At 37.8% G+C, this 19,289-nt stretch overlaps 1 protein-coding gene across 5 annotated transcripts; it reads left to right on the top strand.

Moving 5' to 3' along the window:
* The first annotated feature begins 1,003 nt into the window (after positions 1-1,003).
* Positions 1,004-18,845, top strand: LOC139613016 (uncharacterized). 5 transcript variants are annotated; one of them, XM_071469279.1, is made up of 26 exons: positions 1,005-1,437; positions 1,903-1,963; positions 2,509-2,780; positions 3,497-3,797; positions 3,934-3,977; positions 4,528-4,816; positions 5,064-5,107; positions 5,635-5,914; positions 6,749-6,796; positions 7,130-7,164; positions 7,827-8,115; positions 8,451-8,494; positions 9,264-9,549; positions 9,714-9,757; positions 10,132-10,417; positions 10,762-10,790; positions 11,302-11,587; positions 12,205-12,248; positions 12,338-12,408; positions 12,659-12,873; positions 12,968-13,221; positions 13,745-13,870; positions 15,172-15,304; positions 15,510-15,539; positions 16,491-16,637; positions 17,712-18,845. In XM_071469279.1, the coding sequence occupies exons 2-26, from the start codon at positions 1,927-1,929 to the stop codon at positions 17,969-17,971; spliced, it is 3,894 nt and encodes a 1,297-aa protein (XP_071325380.1). In that variant the 5' UTR covers positions 1,005-1,437; positions 1,903-1,926; the 3' UTR covers positions 17,972-18,845. The 5 variants fall into 5 exon arrangements, with proteins under 5 accessions (XP_071325382.1, XP_071325380.1, XP_071325378.1 ...); XM_071469277.1 differs by having other exon boundaries at positions 1,006-1,437; positions 12,335-12,408; XM_071469280.1 differs by having other exon boundaries at positions 1,007-1,437; positions 12,335-12,408; positions 16,491-16,553.
* The last annotated feature ends 444 nt before the right edge of the window (positions 18,846-19,289 follow it).

Here is a 19,289-nt window from a genome sequence, read left to right as displayed (position 1 = left end):
AAATATCAAGCAATGTATCGGGTCACTGAGTGGTTACGTTCAGGTTGGGCCCATCAGGAAAAGTACAGAGAAGAGAGCAATGGGAGAAGAGAATGAACAAAGGGGCACAGCTGGGCTATTTCTCTATGTGACTGAGGATAGTCTTCCAATACTATTTAGTTTAGTTGCTAGTAGTTTTGTTCAAGGTCCTAGTGCTCAACTGCAGTTACTACAAAACTCATCTGCACACATGCTGACAAAGACCAGAAAGAGAGCACACATTACTCCAATTTTAAAATCTCTGCATTGGCTGCCTGTGTCCTACTTATCTGTCAGATTTGCTTCTACCTTATGAGCCCTTGAGAACCCTCAGGTCTTCTGGTAGTGACCTTTTAATCATCCCAAAAGTTGGAACAAAAACCCACAGTGAGGCAGCCTTTCAGTATTATGGCCTATGCCTGAAGACCTGAGGGCTGCACAGAGTGTTCATACTTTTAAAAGCAAACTTAAGACATACCTTTTTAATTTGGCTTTTAACTAGATCTTAGTCTATTTTAGGGAATATTATTTATTTATTATTTATTATTATTTAATTACTTTTATTATTCATTTCGTCTTATTGCAATGTATTTAATCAAATTTTCTGTCTGTGTTGTATTTACTTTATCTTAAGCTGAATTTAACATTTTAATCTAACCTCTAGTGTTTCCTCAGTATGGTGTCTTGATGGCGTTCCCTCAATTTGTCCACTTCCAGTCTTTATTAACCCATTGTGTAGGGCTTGGGGGGGTGGGTTGCTGTTTTATCTTTCAACATCTGTGTAAAGCACTTTGTGCTACATTTTATTGTATGAAAAGCGCTATACAAATAAAGAATGCTTGATTGATAGTGAAATTTCACAACACAGTAAGAATGAAGTATAAATGAATCCTTCTGTTGCTGTTAATGTTGCTTAACAGAGAAGCAATGACATGCAGCTCCCGCCCAGGTCCTTACACCCGCCTACCTGCCTGGTATAGCAGGAGTGTTCTGCAGGCATGCAGTTAAGTGCATGCCTGCACTGTTATCTTCTTTAAAAAAAAAATATATATATAAATTATTATTATTACTATAATTATTATTAGGGGGCTTAGGAACATTTTATAAAGAGGAGGCTTCACATATTCTACATTTATTTTCTCATTCTTTTACAGATTTATAAAGTTTATATGGCACTCCAATGACTCCACGGAGTTGTGAGGAGGTGGGGTAAAGACAGAGATACGCACTGTAAACTGAATGCTATCAGACCAGAAATCCCCTTAACCGAAATTAACTTGAAAACATCTGCTTCCTGGCGCTGAATGAGGCTAGAGTAGAAATGTAGCAGGAATTTACACTGTAACTTATTGTCAAACCTTCACAAACAGACGGAAACAGACGGACTAACAGGAAAAGAGAGGGAGGAAGACACACTTGGTGAGTCATATGTCCACGCCCAGCATGAACAGCGCACTGAGTCAGTATTTTTTTTTGAATACAGTCAGTAATGATCTTCAGTAAAACAGGAGAATACACGTAGACTTGGACAAAGTTTGACAATTCAATCGCAGCACTTGACATGGAGCCTACATGAAAACTGCACAGTGGACTGCAGTTCCCAGCAGGCACGTAACGCAATGTAACACCGGAAATAGGGTGGACTCCAACAACAAGTCAGACAGATGGAAAACTCTGGTGAAAAATAAAAAATTAAGTTGATGATAAAACTCAGTGTTGGATAATCCACAGTGTGACGTTTAGCAGATAATGGGCTTTGCATTTGAATCGTTAAACACAGACATTTTATCATATACTGTGACAAAAGAGGTGAAGTCGAAGAACAGCAGAGTTTCCTGTTCTTAACTTTACCTAATTTTTTTATTTATTTTTATTTTTTTACAGCTGCTTGATCCTCAGCAGCCTACCATGGCAGAAAACACCATGGCAGAAAACACAGAGGAAGGTATGTGCACAGGTGTCATGTTCACAATATGTTAGTCACTGACTTCAGGCTGTCTGCAAAAATACAAAGGTATCTGACTGTAAAACCTATTTCACTGTCCACATTGTTGAAGAATGGAAGAATATTTTTGAAAAGGTTTATCTTAATGTAGGATTATATTAAAAAAAATATAAGATAATATAAACATTGTGTTTTTCACTTCCCCCTATAAATTATTATTGTATGATTCATGTTTTTTTTTTTTTTTTCTATTTCTTTATCTAAATTTCTACTACAACATCAGGGAGTTACTCTTTCTGGGATTCACTTTAGATTCACTTTCGCTTTTCAGTTTGCAGTGCTTTAATTAAGGTGATGCTCACATGTGACCACCAGAGTCACTCCTGCAGAACCTTTTGTTCACATAAAAGAGACATTAATTTTCTGGTTTTGTGATATATGATGTATTTTAGTTTGCCCCACTTTTTATGAAATTCTGTATGTCCTGATGCATATTATCTCTAAACAAACAACACTGGCTCATGTTTCTGTCTCTTTTTCCTCAGAGCTCTTTGTGGATAAACATCGATGGGAGCTGATCCGCAGTGTGACCAACGTTACACCAGTTTTGGATGAACTCCTCTCATGTGATGTTATCAATAAAAGAACTTATGATGAAATCATGTCTATCCCCGACTCCGAGGGGAAGATGAGAGCGCTCTTTATGGGGCCTTTGAGATCCAGTGGAGGTCAAGGAAAAAAGATTTTCTTCAACATCCTTGAAGCATATGAGCCACATCTAATAGATGACCTGAAGAGAAAGGAGTACGAGAAAATTGTGAGTAAATCATTAGTTAATAATAAGATAAATTATTCTAATAGAAATGTGGAGTGTAGGTTTTTAGTTTTTGAGACTCAGATGATGAATAAGTGAAGCCACATGTATTGCTGGCATGAATAAAATGCAAAGAGATCAGCTCTCAGTCGCAAACAGCACACATCCTAGAGACATGGGTAGGAATCATGGGCATCATGTTGGCTTACTTCGTTCATACCTCTCTAACTTCCTTGGTCACTTAAGGAAACTCCACTTCCTTGATAGCCCAGTTGAGATGTGGTGTCCCTCAAGGCTCGATTCTTGCCCCCCTCCATTTTCCATACATATGTTACCTCGTGGCCTGGTTATTCAAAGTCACAATGTTTTTTAGCATTTTTATGCCAACGATACTTAGTGACCCATACCATTAAAACACGCTGATCCTAGCAGCCAATATAATCTCTCATCTTGCCTCTCTGATGTTACATCCTCGATGTTCCAAAATTTCTAGTCCCTTAGCTCTTCTTAGCTTGACTATTTTAATGCACTCTACACAGGTATCAGCCAGGGCTCCCTCCTTCTTACCAAGACAAAGAGGCATAACTACATCTCCCCTCTCTTTATTTCTTTTGTAAAGCACTTTGTAGTTTTCTTACGAAAAGTGTCACATGAATAAAACTTTATATTACTATCCTGTATGATATAACACTGTATGATATATCCTTCTAATTTTCCAGAGAGAAACAAAGAAAACTGAGAAGCAGCTTGTTGAAACACTGAATAAATTGAGTTCTGAGGAACTTGATGAATTCAAGTTTCTCATTGAACTAGAGAAAGGTTTTAAATTCTGCTCAACGAGTCAAGTGGCAAGCACGGAAGATGTAGCGGAGCTGATGGTGAAGAAAGACCGACGCGGCTGTGTAGAGGTGACCAAAAAGGTTTTAAAGGAGATGAACAGGACTGATCTGGTGCAGATGTTGTCAGACGTCAGCTCAGGAACAGAAGCTGAGGCAAAGAAGACAGAAATATGTGAAAAAGGTAAAACTACTGCATTCAACATTCAACTTCGTAGGCTAGAGTGTCACTTTGGGGTGCAATGTTTTGTATTGTAAATCCTCATAAAGCTGTTGTTAAATAAATTATCAGTGTTTCTTATATTTCTTTTTCTCCCCAGACAAACACCCTGTGGATGAACAGCGGCCTGCACTGATCCAGAGAGTGAGTAATGCCACATCAATCTGATTTTACACACTGCAGCTTTTATTTTAAAAGATGATACAAACTAAATGTCTGTTTTTTCTCACAGAACTGAAGCTGATCAAGCTTCTTTATGTCCACATGAGGTCTTAGGTATCAATATTATTGATAATGTTATGTTAGGAATTTGAGTTTTCTCTGGGAAATATAATGTATTGATTTTTGTTTTTCTAAATTTTAGAGAAATTTTCAATTTTTAAAACACTGTCACCAACAGAGAAGATTTCACTGAAAGCCACTCTGTTTTGAGATGTAGAGGCTCACTAGAGTCCTGGCAGGACAGTCTGACAAAGTTAGAGCTGTGCAATGAAATATAAAATTATGGACCTGTTTTCAAAATGAAGATAAATGTAGAAAATGTAAAGTTAATATTGCTGATGTTATCTTAGCACATCCACATTTCTAAAACACATACACTGATGAGATATGACCAGAAAAAAAACTATGTCAACCATATCTGAGTTGATAAATTGCACTTTTGCCCCTCAAACCTTTCCTTTGAATTTACCAGGTAGCAACGATGGTGTCTGTTATCAAGCTGCATCTGGAAACACTGGCTGATTTGAATGCCAAAGAGCTCAGGAAATTCATGCTGCTCCTCCAGAGTCAAAGTCACCATCACAGACATTACTCAGAGATCCCATGGATCCTGCTCATGATGGCAGACCGGCAGGACACAGTGTTTTTAATGGTGCAGCCTTTCGGCCAACAGTCTGTGGAGAAGACCAAGAAGGCTTTAAAGGAGATGAACAGAACTGATTTGGTACAGAGGATGTTTGACAGCAGCTCAGGACCCACAAGTAAGACAATACAATACAACAAGACAACGCAAGATGAAAACATGTTAAAATCATAAAACTGATCCATAACAAGTCTTTTTGTCTTTTTCTCTTTACATTATATGTAAGATTCTAATGTTAAGAAATTAATATGAAAAATAATATTGTAGGAGAGCAGATAAAAATAACAACTTGTATATCACTTTGCCTGACAAACAACATTGCCTCATGTCAATCACTCATTTTTCTTTCCTTTCTTTCTCCTCAGAAAAACACTCAGTGGATGAACATCTGTCTGCACTGATCCACAAAGTGAGCAATGTCACATCTGTCTGACCATGTGAAGTTCAGCCTTTATACAATAAGATGAAGGTTTACAATCAACATTACTGATAATAAATGATTATAAATTAACCAAACTGATCATTCAGATTGGAGGTTTCTCACAGCTCTTAAAGAATTAAACAAAATGCAAAACATGAAGTTGAGAAAATACCTGCGTCATGCTGCCACCTGTTTCTACAGTTAATTCATCTAGAACATCTCATGTAAGATCAGGTGGCTCATTTCAGTTTGTGGCAGCACAGTTGGGAGAGTTACAACCTGGAAAAAAAAAAGATTGAAAAAGAAAGATTATATTAATCAGGTGAGAAATATTAAAGCACAGAGGGGAAAAATGATTCATCCTCTGCTCTAATAAACAGATTAAGCCAAATGTATCAGTAGCTCAGATGATCTTAAGAAATCAAACCTTTAAACATTCAAATGTCTAAAATAATGACACTGAGAACAGGAAAAAAATAAATCTTTGATTTGAACATATACTTTGAATTTTCCAGGTGGCAACAATGGTGGCGGTTAGAGAGCTGCTTTCGGAAACACTGACTGGTTTGAGTGACGGGGATCTCAAGACATTCAAATGGCACCTGCAGCTCATTTGCTTCCAGAAGGGTTTTCCATACATCCCATGGAGAAGAATACTCCGGGTAAACCTACTGGTGGAGGTGATGGTGGAGATGTGTGGCCAACAGTCTGTGGAGGTGACCAATGAGAATTTAAAGAGGATGAACAGGACTGATTTGGTTCAGAGGCTGTCAGAGACCAGCTCAGGACTCAAAGGTAAGACAAAGAAAGATAAAAAAAAAAATCTGTTATACTAAATAATAAAAATAATAAATAAATATGCAGGGTTACAAAATCTTTGAATCAGTTTCACAAAGTCAGTTGATCATCTTTTTAAAAAATGTGAATGTGTTACTTACACTGTAAAATAAGTATTTTTGAACAGGGAGTTTTAACAAATTAAATGTATGTGGAATTAGACAAAATTAGAAAAAATATGTTCAATGGTGAACGTTTTGGATTTTGATCTTTAGTACGACAATATTCTGAAGGACAATCTGATTGTCAACTTTTGTCATTTTTCTGTCTCTGCACCGCTGACAGCCAGGGCCAGAGGCATTATGTTTTCAGGTTGTCCATCCATCAGTCTGTCCATACACACATATGTATGTGCCACCCATCTCATTCTCATGAATGCAATATTTCAGTAATGCCCTGAGAGAACTTTGACAAATTTGACACAAACATTCATTTTGATGAACTGATTAGTTTTTGGTGGTCAAAGGTCAAAGTTCAATGTCACTGTGATCTCCCAAAACACAGTTTTTTGCCACCTGAATGTGATATTTCAAGACGACCTTGGGAATTTGTTCAGATTTGGGAAAAACTTTCACTTGGACTGAGAAACTAACTGATTAGATTTTGGTTTTCAAAGGTCAACTTCACTGTGACATCATAATGTTCTGCAAGAAGACTAGGTCAAAACCTAGAATATGGTCAAATCCTGATTTTAGAACTGTGATGTCATTATTATACACAGGACAAGCTCACACACAGGCTGCACACTGTGTTTTTATCATGTGATCACAATCTGCATTAAATATGTTGCAGCTTCAGGATCATCAGCTGAAGGATCTGGTGTGAATACAACAGAGGGAGGTAGGTGCCTTTATAAAAAATGAAGACACAAATGTTATTACTTGAACTGAGAATAATGTTAAACAGAATTGAATCCTTACCTCAAAGCCCTGGAGTTATTTTCATCTACATTTCAGAGTATGAACCTTTAACAAACAGTTTAATAGCAAATGTGACGTCATGTTGTCATCAGGTGTTCATCAGGTGAAACCAGTAATTGATTTGATGGTGTTAGTGTTGAGTAGATGTTCTGTTGACATTAAACAATGTAAATGTAAACTGACTGTGTCCGATGATAAAACCTGATGTGAAATCAGTCATTCCTGAATCTTTTTATGTTTCCTTTCTCCTTAGAGAAAGATGAACGCTGCTCTGCTCTGATCCAGAAAGTGAGTAAAGTCACATCTGTCTGATTTGACACAAAGCTGTGTTTAAAACAATTCATTGATTGACAGAAAATTAATGCATTATAATTATATTAAAATATATTATTTGTAGTATTTAAACATTTTCTGTTTGCAGCTTCGTGTGAGGGGCTAGTGTCTGTTTATTTTATTGTAACACTGACAGAGCCTTTATCATGCCCTTTTCTGACATTTTATAGACCAAATAATAAGTAGAGTAATTGAGAATATAATTGGCAGATTAATCAATAAACCAATGATGAAAATGGTTATTTTAAGAACGAAAGCCGTTTTCTGTTTGTCTTGTGTACACATGAGGAAAATCTTCATCAGACAATAAAATAAAAAGTCATGAACCTGTTAAAATAAATACAGCTACTATAAAAGAGGACAAAAATGAATCACCTTGATGTTACTAAATAAATATATTTATATATGTGAATTTAAATGTATATGTACAAGTGGTTTGTAAATAACTGGTCCTGATCAGTCAGACAGATATTATCAGTTGTATCATTACATTCTGTGATATAGTTGATGTAACCTAAACACATCCACATTTCTAAATTACAAGTTGATGAGATATAAACTAAAAAATCTAATAATCATAAACTGCACTGTTTTTACCTTTCCTTTGAATTTACCAGGAAGAAACGATGGTGTCTGTTATCGAGCTGCTTTTGGAAACACTGGCTGATTTGAGTGACAGGGAGCTCAGGGTCTTCAAGCAGGTCCTCCTGCGTCAAATTCACCTTCACAAACCTCACTCAGACATCCCATGGATCCTGCTCAGGGTGACAGACCTGCAGGACACAGTGTTATTAATGGTGCAGACTTATGGTCAAAAGTCTGTGGAGAAGACCAAGAAGGTTTTAAAGGAGATGAACAAGACTGATCTGGTGCAGAGGCTGACTGACAGCAGCTCAGGACCCACAAGTAAGACAATAAAGACAAATGTGTTAAAGTCATAGAACTGGTGCATGTCTCATCACTTCACAAGCTATGTCTTCCTCTCTTTACATTATAAATAAAAATGTTTATAATGTAGAGAAGAGGAGACAGATCATCTGGTGCAAAAGTTATATTTTATGACTGACATGAAATATGAAATGTGGGAGAGCAGGTAAAAATGATCATTTATATGTAAATAAGTAAATATGTAGATGAGAAGATTTTAGTGTAATTTTGTGTTTTGTGTTGTACATTTTTGCTCAGTGTTTATGTTCAGTTGTCACTCACTCATGAGTCATATTCATTTCTTTTCATCGTAGAGAAACTCTCTGTAGATGAACGCTGCTCTGCTCTGATCCAGAAAGTGAGTAAAGTCACATCTGTCTGACTTTATACAACAAAGCTTTCATTCAACAGATGCAGGTTGAAATTGATGCACATTTTGAACATTTTATCTAAGGATACAACCCTGACTTATGATTTATCTTGGATATTTTTCATCTTCAGCGGTAATTCTATCCAAAATAATGTCATCATATCTTTACCGCTCAGGATGAGATGAGGAAATGTCAGGTTGTACATTTTCCTGACTTTTTATGCCTCCACGCCAGTGACAGTGACAGGCATATTGTTTTCAGGTTGTCCCATTCTCGTGGACACAATATCTCAGTAATACCTTGACAGAACTTCCTCAAATTTGGCATTAGCACTCACTTTGACTCACGGATGAACTGATTAGAGTTTGGTGTTCAAAGGTCAAAGGTCAAGGTCTTGGTGACCTCACAAAACAATTTTTAGCCATTACTCAAGACTTCGCAAAGCAGTTCGGACAAAATTTCACACAAATGGTTTATAGTTTATATGAATATTTTATATAAACAGGGATGTAACCTGAAACTAGTCTGTGTCAACCACGAGGTAGTAATTCTAGTTTGCTTTTTACTTTGTGTTTTTAAAAAAAAGGAAAAGTGAACATACAATATGAAAACCATTACCAAATTGACCGATACCTGAGAAGACCCATGTCTAATGTCTAACACCCATGTCTACATGATCACTGATAAGATGCAAAGAGACACATTTGTAATTGTCCCAGTGGATTAAATGTCCCATGAATGTAATTATTTTTTCAGGTGGCAACAATTGCAGCTGTTAAACAGCTGCTTTTGGAAAACCTGAATGATTTGAGTAACGAGGAGCTTCGGGAATTCAAGAAAGTCCTGCGGTTGATTGTTCCCCGGTGGGGTGCTTTAGACAACTCATGGATATTGAGTGACATTGAAGACAGGGCAGGTATAGTGAACGAAATGGTGGAGACCTACGGCCAGCAGTCTGTAGAGGTGACTAAGAAGGTTTTCATGAAAATGAACAAGACTGATCTGGTTCAGAGGTTGTCAGAGACCAGCTCAGGACCCAAAGGTGAGATGCATTGTAATGTCCTGCTTTTTATTGTGTAGGTGTATGTTTTAATTTGCAATAAATTAGTTTCATTTTATTTCCTTTTAAAGAAGCTGAGGTTTATTAAACTTGGATGTGTAATAAGATGGTAATTCTGAGTCGGTTTTGTTTCCTTTTCTCTTCAGAGAAACAGTGGGGTGATGAACATCGAGCTGCACTGTTTGAGAGGGTGAGTCTGACTTTACACATCACAGCTTTCATTCAACAGAAACAAGGACAAGAACATGTCATGTTTAGATCAGGTGGTATTAATCAGCTTACAGGAATTAAAGGGTAAAAGGATGAAGGGAATCCTCGTTTGCTTTAATGTTGCTGGAGAAATCTATACACACACAGTTCTCTGTGATTGTAAAGAAAAGAAGGCAAACATAATCAATACATGTGTTTTCAAGTGTATCACTGCTCTGAGTGAATTTTCAGAAAGAAATATAATCTTAGAACATCCACATTAAAAACACGGACTCCTGAAATGCAAAGAAGTAAATCTTTAACTGTCCCAGTCAAGAAATTACATTTTCTCAAAGTACTTTTTGAATTTTTCAGGTAGCAGCAAAGGATGCTGTGAAACATGTTCTGTTGGAAACACTGAATAGTTTGAATCTCAAGGAGTTCAATAAATTCAAGTGGTTGCTGCAGTTCACGTACTTCCAGAGGGGCCTCCCACAACTCCCACAGAGCCAACTGGTGAAGGCAGACAGGGCAGCAATGGTGGATCTGATGGTGGAGAGGTTTGGCCAGCAGTCTGTGGAGGTGATCAGGGAGGTGTTCACGGACATGAACAGAACTGATCTGGTTCAGAGTTTGTTAGAAACCAGTGTACAAGTCAGAGGTAAGAGAGACAAAAAAAGGTCATGTTGCACAATCACATTTCTTATAAATGTCTAAATTAATGCATTTTATGATTCATAGTAAAAAGAAATTTGAACATTATATTCTTTACAAAAATTATATTTGTTGCAGAGCTTTTGTATTGGATTCCTTTAGGCTTCATGTGTGTTAATGATATGGTGTCCAACTTCTCTCTCTTTGTTAAGTTTTATGATTCAGAACTGAGCAATATGTGTCATATTCTAATTAATCAGTGGTATTTTATTCACAAGAAAATAAATCTGACTAAAGTTGTTAAAGTTGTTACTCTGATTTTTAAAAAGTTTCTATTTTCTCTCTCCTCAGTGAAACAACTGACTTCACTACTCCAGAAAGTGAGTAATGTCACATCAGACACACTTAACACAACACAACTTTAATTTAACAGTTACAGGTTGAAAGTTATTCTCATCATGGTCTCAATAATTAACAAATCTTTAAATTAAGTGAATGGGATGAATCTCACCAATCTGAGGCTGGATTCTGACTGTGAAATGTTTTACACCAATAATGTTGTAATAACAACAGTGCTACCACTGAGGATGAGAACATGAACAGTAAATGACCAGTCATGTATGTTTTTCCTCACTCTTCACTTTGTACACAAACACACTGCATCCATCAAAAAAATTAAAACCTAGAGATACTTTTGTTGTAATCATGAGATCTCATCTTGAATCCACTGGGTCTCATATTTATGACTTACTGTCTCATTATCACACGATGGTTAATATGAGTTGCTACAGTTCTCACATGACTTAAATGTTCACATTGATGGCAAGAAATTAATCATTCATAACCAAAATGGAAATATTACATAAATCCTGATCACTTTGAATCCACCAGGATTTAACCATAACATCAGTTCAGGAGAAACTTCTGGAAACACTGGAAGATTTAAGTTATGAAGAGTTCAAGAAATTCAAGTGGTTCCTGCAACAGACTGAAACAACGAGAGGCCTCCCAGGAATCCCAAAAAGCCAAGTGGAGATGGCACAAAGAGTTGACGTAGTGGATCTGATGGTGCAGACGTACGGTGAACAGTCTGTGGAGGTGACCAGGGAGGTTTTAATGAAAATGAACAGGATTGATCTGGAGCAGAGGCTGTTAGAGATCAGCTCAGGACCCAAAGGTAAATTATGTGAAAAAAACTGTTCTAAAAGCAAAAATTTGGTGTGCAGAGCATGGTCTGTATTATTTTACTCTAAAGTTACTTTTTTTTTTTCTTCATTCAAAATAGAAGCAAAAAATGATAATATAAGCTGAATTTGAGTCTTCATGGTTTTTTGAACCTGGCCTGGGACCATTACAACACAGAACAGAATACTGACTGTAGCATGACTGCAACATCAACTCCCATTACTTAACATGTGTGATGTTGGCTACTACGCATTTATTTACTGTAATCTACATACAGTAATAGTGCAAACCAAACATTCATGTGACTGCTTCTGTATTTTTATTGTTTCAGCTTTTCCTCAGCTTAGACTTCACTCAACGGTTTGTGCTGTGTAACATATAACAGCACATAGTTCTAAGGCAACACAACTTATTGAAAGTTACCATATGATTTTATATATCAATCAGAATCAGAATCAGAATCAGTTTTATTGCCAAGTATGTTTCCACATACAAGGAATTTGTTTTGGTGATTGGTGCAGTTGGAGGTTCTTGGAGGTTCTTGTAAACAACAGGTTTACACAGACAACATATAATCATTTCAAAATGTTTTCAATGTGTCTGAACAAGGACCTTCAAGAAGCTTGGAGCTTGAGGGCTGTGGAAGCACTATGGTAATCCTTTACCTTCATTCATTTATCAATCATTCATTCATATGCTCATTTAGATGACAGTTGACTTTTATGACTGTCCTCCGCAGCAGGAATCCAGCGACTGGACTAAACTTGAACCTGAAGTGAACAGTGCAGATGCAGATGAGGCTCCAACTTACAGGTAAAATAACATCTTAAATACTGCAGCAAAATACACACAGCAAACTGGAGCTATAGGGAAAAGTTGAGCTAAGCTTCTCTGTGCTGTTACTGGTTATATCACTGTAACATGACAATGACAGTGGCACTGCTACATTTCACACTAAATAAAATCAAGACAGATATTCTCAAAATTTGACATTTATTCCATTGTGTCTCTGATGCAATTTCTTTGTGCATATAAACAAACTCACTTGTCTTGTTTGATTCAGTCTACAGTCTGAGGCAGGACACTTTGAATGCAGCGTCTCTGCCTTACGCTGGGTCTGTAAGGAGAAGGTCAGCCTCAAGTACCAGTTTTTCTCTTGGGAGGGACACATGGAGAGGATGGAGAGCAGACAGTACATGGCTGCAGGTCCCCTAATGAACATCACAGTCATTGCTGGGAAGTTAGATGAAGCGTACCTGCCACACTGGATCTGCATAGGTAAGTGGACTTTTTACATTTCTCATAGCATGAGTACAAAAACTGATGCGATCCTTTTCTCCTCACTAATTGTGTGTGCTTGTATTTTGTGCAGATGACAACCCAACAATATTAGACAAGTTTGCAGTCCTGCACATAGATGACTGTGGAGATGTTGTGGAAAAAGTGTCTGAGGTCACACCATCCCACGTCAAGTTATCTGAACCAGTTTTCTCTCCAAGAGCGGTCCTGGTGAAAGCCGGCCTTCGTGTGAAAACAAGATCTTACGTGTTAATATACTATAAACCCAACATACCATCACTGAAACTACATGTCTACGTGATCCCAAAAGATCCTGCTCTACAACAGGTTATTGAATTTCTTACTGTCACCAATACAAAACTTAATAAGATTAATGGCACCAAAGCCTACAATGGTGAATATTATTATTCTATATGTATTTTAAATATTTATTTTAAGATAAAGTACCAAGCATTTTTTCTCAGATTTCTGTGTTTGTGTTGAGGCTAATAGAGTTAAACATCTCAGAAATCGTCCGATTGCTGTTGTCTGTTTTACCTTTACCTACTCCCTGATATGACACATTAAGCATTTCCACACTGATGAAATTATACTATAACTTATCGTAACTTACTATATTTAGGCTATTCTCGCCCATAACCATCATTCTACAACAGTGTATTTGGATGTTCTCAAAATATTTCAGACTTTATTCTCAAAATATTATGTTTTTTCCTCTAATTTATAACTTTATTCTCATAACTTGATCTTTTTCCTCAATTACTATTTTTGAAATATCACATTTCTTTTTCTTCCAACTGAGACCACAGATGACAGGCTTTGTGCTAATGCTGTATTGCTCTTTTTCCAGACAGTGAAGCAAAAGGAAAAAGACCGATTTGAAGAAATCACAAAGTCATACCCAAACAAGTCTCTGAAAATGAAGCAGGATTACATCCTCACAGCAGAGACCAACACAGTAAAAATTACCACAGAGGTATAATTTGTAATGTCTGTCAGCAGTTAAACCTATGAACATAGCTCAGACAGGTGTAAGGTCCTGCAGGATTACAGCCATTGCAGAGGATGTTAACAGTGTGGCCACACAGGGTCCTAGGGCGTTTCATTTTTATTTTCATCAATCGATATTGAATTTTTAAAACAATGTATTTATTAGATGTAACTGCCAGCAGTGATGACATTACAGGCATTTTGCATTATTTATTTTTTTTGTCACTTATGTCCCCAAGAGGTCCAGGGGATGGAGAAGTAACAGAATGAATAAAACAGAGGAAAAGGAAACCAGGAAACCAATGTATGTCGCAAATAAGGATTGTTTATTAATGAAGTAAATAAAATAACACAAGATCCTTTAACCATAACAAAACAAGCTCCAGGAAACAGGTGAAGCCAATTCACGAAATGTAGCTGTAATGAAAGAACAATCAGAAAACTACATGTTAGAGCGAAAACACCCTCCCAGCCACAGGGAGTAACACGTGTAGCACAATCTCTGTTAACAACAACGATAACCCCCGAGCGGTCACCACCCACACACGCAGCCTTCACACTGCCTTCTGGCCCACTGGCCCTGGCACACCTCAGCTCCCAGCCCTTATACTGGTTCTGATGAGTGATAGGATAGTGATAGTACGCTCATTCACTTGGTGCAGGAGGGGCGGTATCTCGAGAGGCAGCACACAGACAGACAGACAGACAGACAACACAGCAGTCACTTTCATAGTTGTTTGAGATATTGTAGCCGTCAGAAATTGCTGAACTGCAACTGGTCATCTGACATAAACGCCTTGTCTAACTGGTGCAGTTACAGTCTGAACAATATGATGTGAACACAACAGAAGTGACACAAGATGCTCGTAATACAGTTAAGGAAATGAGCAGCCTTGGTACTTTTGGAGGCACTGGATAGCTGGCTCCAGTTTTGACACGTGCTCACTATAGATCAGTGTTACAGAGTCATGACATCACTTCCAACATGAGGATTGTTCAAGAGGGGAGGATTTACTGCTCTAAGCAGGGCAGTGGTGTGGTGGTTAACACCACTGATTTAAACTCTGTGTGGCCTCCTCAAGAAGCTCCATGGCTTGTTGGTCTTGCCTTGATCTGATGACTGCTCTCTCACAGCGTATAGGTAGACTAATAACTACTCCAATAGCTAATAAATAATCAATCTTGTTTGACAAGGGAACTCCCTCTCTTTTTTTGTTGTGTGTAATTTAATTTATCTGGCTTTGGTGAACTAACTCATCTTCCCATTGTGTTGTATTTTATACTCAGGTATTAACCCTCAGATATGAGTGCGACCCAAATTTTTATGAAGTGGTCATTAAGAATCCAGAGAGAGACGTCAGCCTTAAACTCTCACACAAAACCACAAAAGAAGAAGTGTGGATGTGTGAAATTCAAAGAGGTCAGTCATTATTAAACAATATTACCTACACTATTCGAAATAAATCATTTAATCTCATATCATTTGATACATGATAAAAATGGGAAAAATGTAAGCTTTCTTAAGACAGCAGGTATGAATACTGAGACTGACCTATTATATACATATACAATTGATATATCATATCAATTATCCATAATTTGTTTTGTTCTGTATTCTATTTCAGATGACTATCCAAAATCTGGTCCTTCAGAAGGTAAAATACTGCAAATAATGAGCATTTAGAAAAAAATGTACTTTGGATCTCAGTTATAATATGACCTCCAACCTGCTGCAGTTTTTTTTCCCCCAGGTCGATTAGGCCGCGTTCAGACTGCAGGCGAATCTGATTCAAATCAGATTCCTACTCAAATCCGATTTTTAGGGCTGACTGTCCACACTGTTTTTAGCAAGTGTCCAAATCGGATATGGCTCTGTTCAGACTGTGCCACATTATTGACTGATCTGACAGGTTGCTGTAGTAACGGAGCGTCTGACATCATATCATTGCGACAGCGACAACAACAACAACAAACATGATGGAGGCAGGTCACCTTGGACGGAGCCATCTCCCCACAGTGTGATCAGGCATCTCGTTTCGTCCTCTGTCCACGGACTGGTGTTCTCGACGTCCTCCACTGACTGCTCCATTGTTGACAGCTCCACAACCCCACGTGGTCAGAGGTCGGACTGGCACACTGGGTCTGGCGTCGCGTAGAGTGACGTCACGGACAGTCAAAACCAATCTGAGTGTTTGGAGCTGTTCAGACTGAGACGCATCTGTCCAAATGCGATCTGAAACTACCTCCCGAAGGTGGTTTCGATCTGGTTTCCAAAAATCGGATTTCATGTGATTTGTGACTGTTCAGACTTCAAAAGAGCCATCCAGTTCCAATCTGGATGGGCTAAAAATCGGATTTTGGCTGGCAGTCTGAACGAGGCCTTAGATGTCCTTGTAATTTAATTCAAAGAATTGTCCTTATGTCGTTGAATGGTAAAGGGAAAAAGTGCAAAGTCCTGTGTATGACTGTATATGCATGCCCATTGAAGGGGCCTTTCCATTTTAGTACTGCTGCATTTAATATTAATTTAATATTAATTAATATTAACACTAGTCTGAGAACAATCCATAATTAAAAGTTTTCATTTTCCCTGAATTTGTTTTCAGCTGCAGGACCCTCACCTGGAGCAACTGGTGGAAATACAGCGGCAGAAGGTGGATACACAGATGGTATGAAGTCTCCTCAGCAAATGTCTTCTACTCTGTTTGTGGTCTTGCAGTACAGTTCCAGGTTACTGTTTAGATGGATGGATGGTAAGGCTGTGGATCAAAAGTGGAAATAATACAAAACACGTAAACCAATCCATTGCAAGACAGAAAATAATCCAAAATCCAAAAAAACAAAGGCAAAGAAAAAAAGGTGAACTATCTGAATTCCAAGGAAACATTGGGGGCACAGAGCAGAAGCATGTCAGAGACACCGGGGGAACACAGGCACAAAACCAGAGCAAAACGGGCACAACAGACAAATTGAGGCAAGGCAAAGGGAGGCAAGGGTCACAGAACACAGACAATCACTGAAGAGGGAAACTCGAGACAAAGACAGGAAGTAAGACCAAATGCGACACATAAGGGATGTACTATCAAAATAAAACAGGAAATCAACATGAGTCCAAACATAAAGTTCAAAATAAAGAGCAGACCATGACAGAAAGTTGGTATCATTCTCAAATCTTTGTGTTAACAACAGAGCTCAAACCAGGAGATTGTTAGCTTAGCATACACACTGGAAACAAGGGGAAACAGCTAGCCTCCGTCTGTCCGATGTTAGAAAATCTGCCTATCAGCATCTCTGACGCTCACTAATTAACACATTATATCTTGTTTGTCCAACTTCGTGTGGGCTAGCTGTTCTCCCCTGCTTCCAGGCTTTATGCTAAGCTAAGCTCAGACTGTTTCCTAGCTTCAAATTTAGCATACAGACACAAGAGTGGTATCGATCCTCTTAGTGTTGGGAAGAAAACAAATATGTTTGTTTCCCAAAATGTCACCGTAAAAACAAGGATGTGAGAGCTTTACAAAGTGGCGTTTGAAGAATAATTCATCTGTAGAACTGTAAACCTTGATCTTTAACATGGAGTTTAATTACAAAATTATAAAAATACTGTTTGAAATTTGAAAATCAAAAATGCTTCAATGAATGTGAAACAAGTGAACTAAAGAGATCACTGGTACACAACCTTAAGTCCTTTACTCAGAAAATCCAAGGCATGAATTGTCTGCATGTGTATTCAATATATGATTAATCTGAGTCATCACCACTTTGAACATAGATTTCAGAATATACATTTGTAAAGTTGGCTTTAACTTCAAATCCTCTTTCCTCAGACCAGCACTTTGTGATCAAACATCAACTTGCACTGATCGACAAAGTGACCAATGTTGCACCGATTTTGTATGAGCTCTGCAACAAAGAAGTCATCGGCAAAGAAAGATATCAAGAAATAGGGAAACTGTCTACTTCTTGTGCTAAGATAAGGGAGATCTATCCTTCCCTTGAAGCTAGTGACAAATGCAAAGACATCTTCTACAAAGTCCTAACAAGACACGAGAAACATCTCATTGAAGACCTCCACCAGAAGAAGTAACAGGAGTCTTAAAAAACCTCTCTGATGAAAATCAAGATTTTAAACCTTGTGAATGTGTTTTTTATAAAACGTTTTTTATATACTGCAAGACATGTCATGAGCAAAATAAGCAGTCAGTGCCATGACTTTGTATTTTCACCTTGGAACCGCACTGAACCAATGACAGTCTCCTAATCCTGTCCAGTCACACAATCCTGTCTACTTGTGGTGTGGGGGGGCAAAATAATCCCTAATTCTTGTCAGTACAGAGAGCAAGACACTAACCACTAACACTGTGTCAGTCACTGCCAGTTACAAGCTAACAAACAGCATAAATAAATAAAAGATGGTAACAGCGCTAACCGTTCTGATATGTCTGCTAGTCGCTGATTTTAGTGCACAACAGGCTCCTCACTGAGTCTGGGTCTGACTGAGTCTCTCTGATGTTTCCTCCACTAATCATCTTGATACTCTCTGCTCTCTCACTGGTCACCAAAACCCTGTCAGTACAGACAGCAAGAGTTTGCATCAGCATAACCACTAACACTGTGTCAGCCACTGCTAGTTACAAGCTAATGAACAACATAACCAATTTTTATAATAAACATGTATAATGAATAAATCTTTCCTCTACCTGTCAGTCTAGTTTAAACAGCGGGGGTGGGTGGGGCACAGAACCTGATCTGGAATTTCTCAATGAGGGAGTGTGTGTGGTGAGTGTGTGTATATGTATATATATATATGTATATATAGCAGGTTTCAAATTTTGATTCAAGTCAAATATATGAAATATTTTTTCATTTTAACACTTTAATTCCATCCAATAGGAATTTGCTGTTGGAGCTTTCATTTGAAATTTATAATAAAATCTTATGATTTCTGTTTGTGATTCTTACATTTTGAGTGAATGGAGCGTCTTAAACATAGTATATGAAGTATATAATGATGTAATGGAGTTTAGAAATCACGTGTCTTTCCCATGAGGTTTTTAAAACCTGTATCATAAAATATAATTTGTGTCTGTAACTGTTCAGAGGGATACAAGTCTTTATTGATACCATGATGCTGAGGTGGATGTTACCAGTAAAGAAATATTCAAGTTTAGCAATTTTACTCACCAAATCTGTTGACATGTCTTGAGGAGTGCAACTGCATATTGAAAGAGTTGAGTAAATCCTTTTGTGGCACCAGAGGAAATGTTACGATGTGTAGGCTACTAATTAGAGGCTTGGACCCCAGAGCGGATTCATACACAGACAAGCAGGTGTAATAGTAGAGGATGGTTTTATTGTTTAACCACAGCAGTTCAGAATGATTTCTCTTGAGGGGAATGAGCAGG

Source organism: Trachinotus anak, unplaced genomic scaffold (genome assembly GCF_046630095.1).
Source record: "Trachinotus anak isolate AG129_WGS33_773 ecotype Australia unplaced genomic scaffold, CSIRO_AGI_Tana_v1 ptg000032l, whole genome shotgun sequence".
Taxonomy (NCBI): domain Eukaryota; kingdom Metazoa; phylum Chordata; class Actinopteri; order Carangiformes; family Carangidae; genus Trachinotus; species Trachinotus anak.
This window is presented reverse-complemented; position numbering and strand designations above follow the sequence as displayed.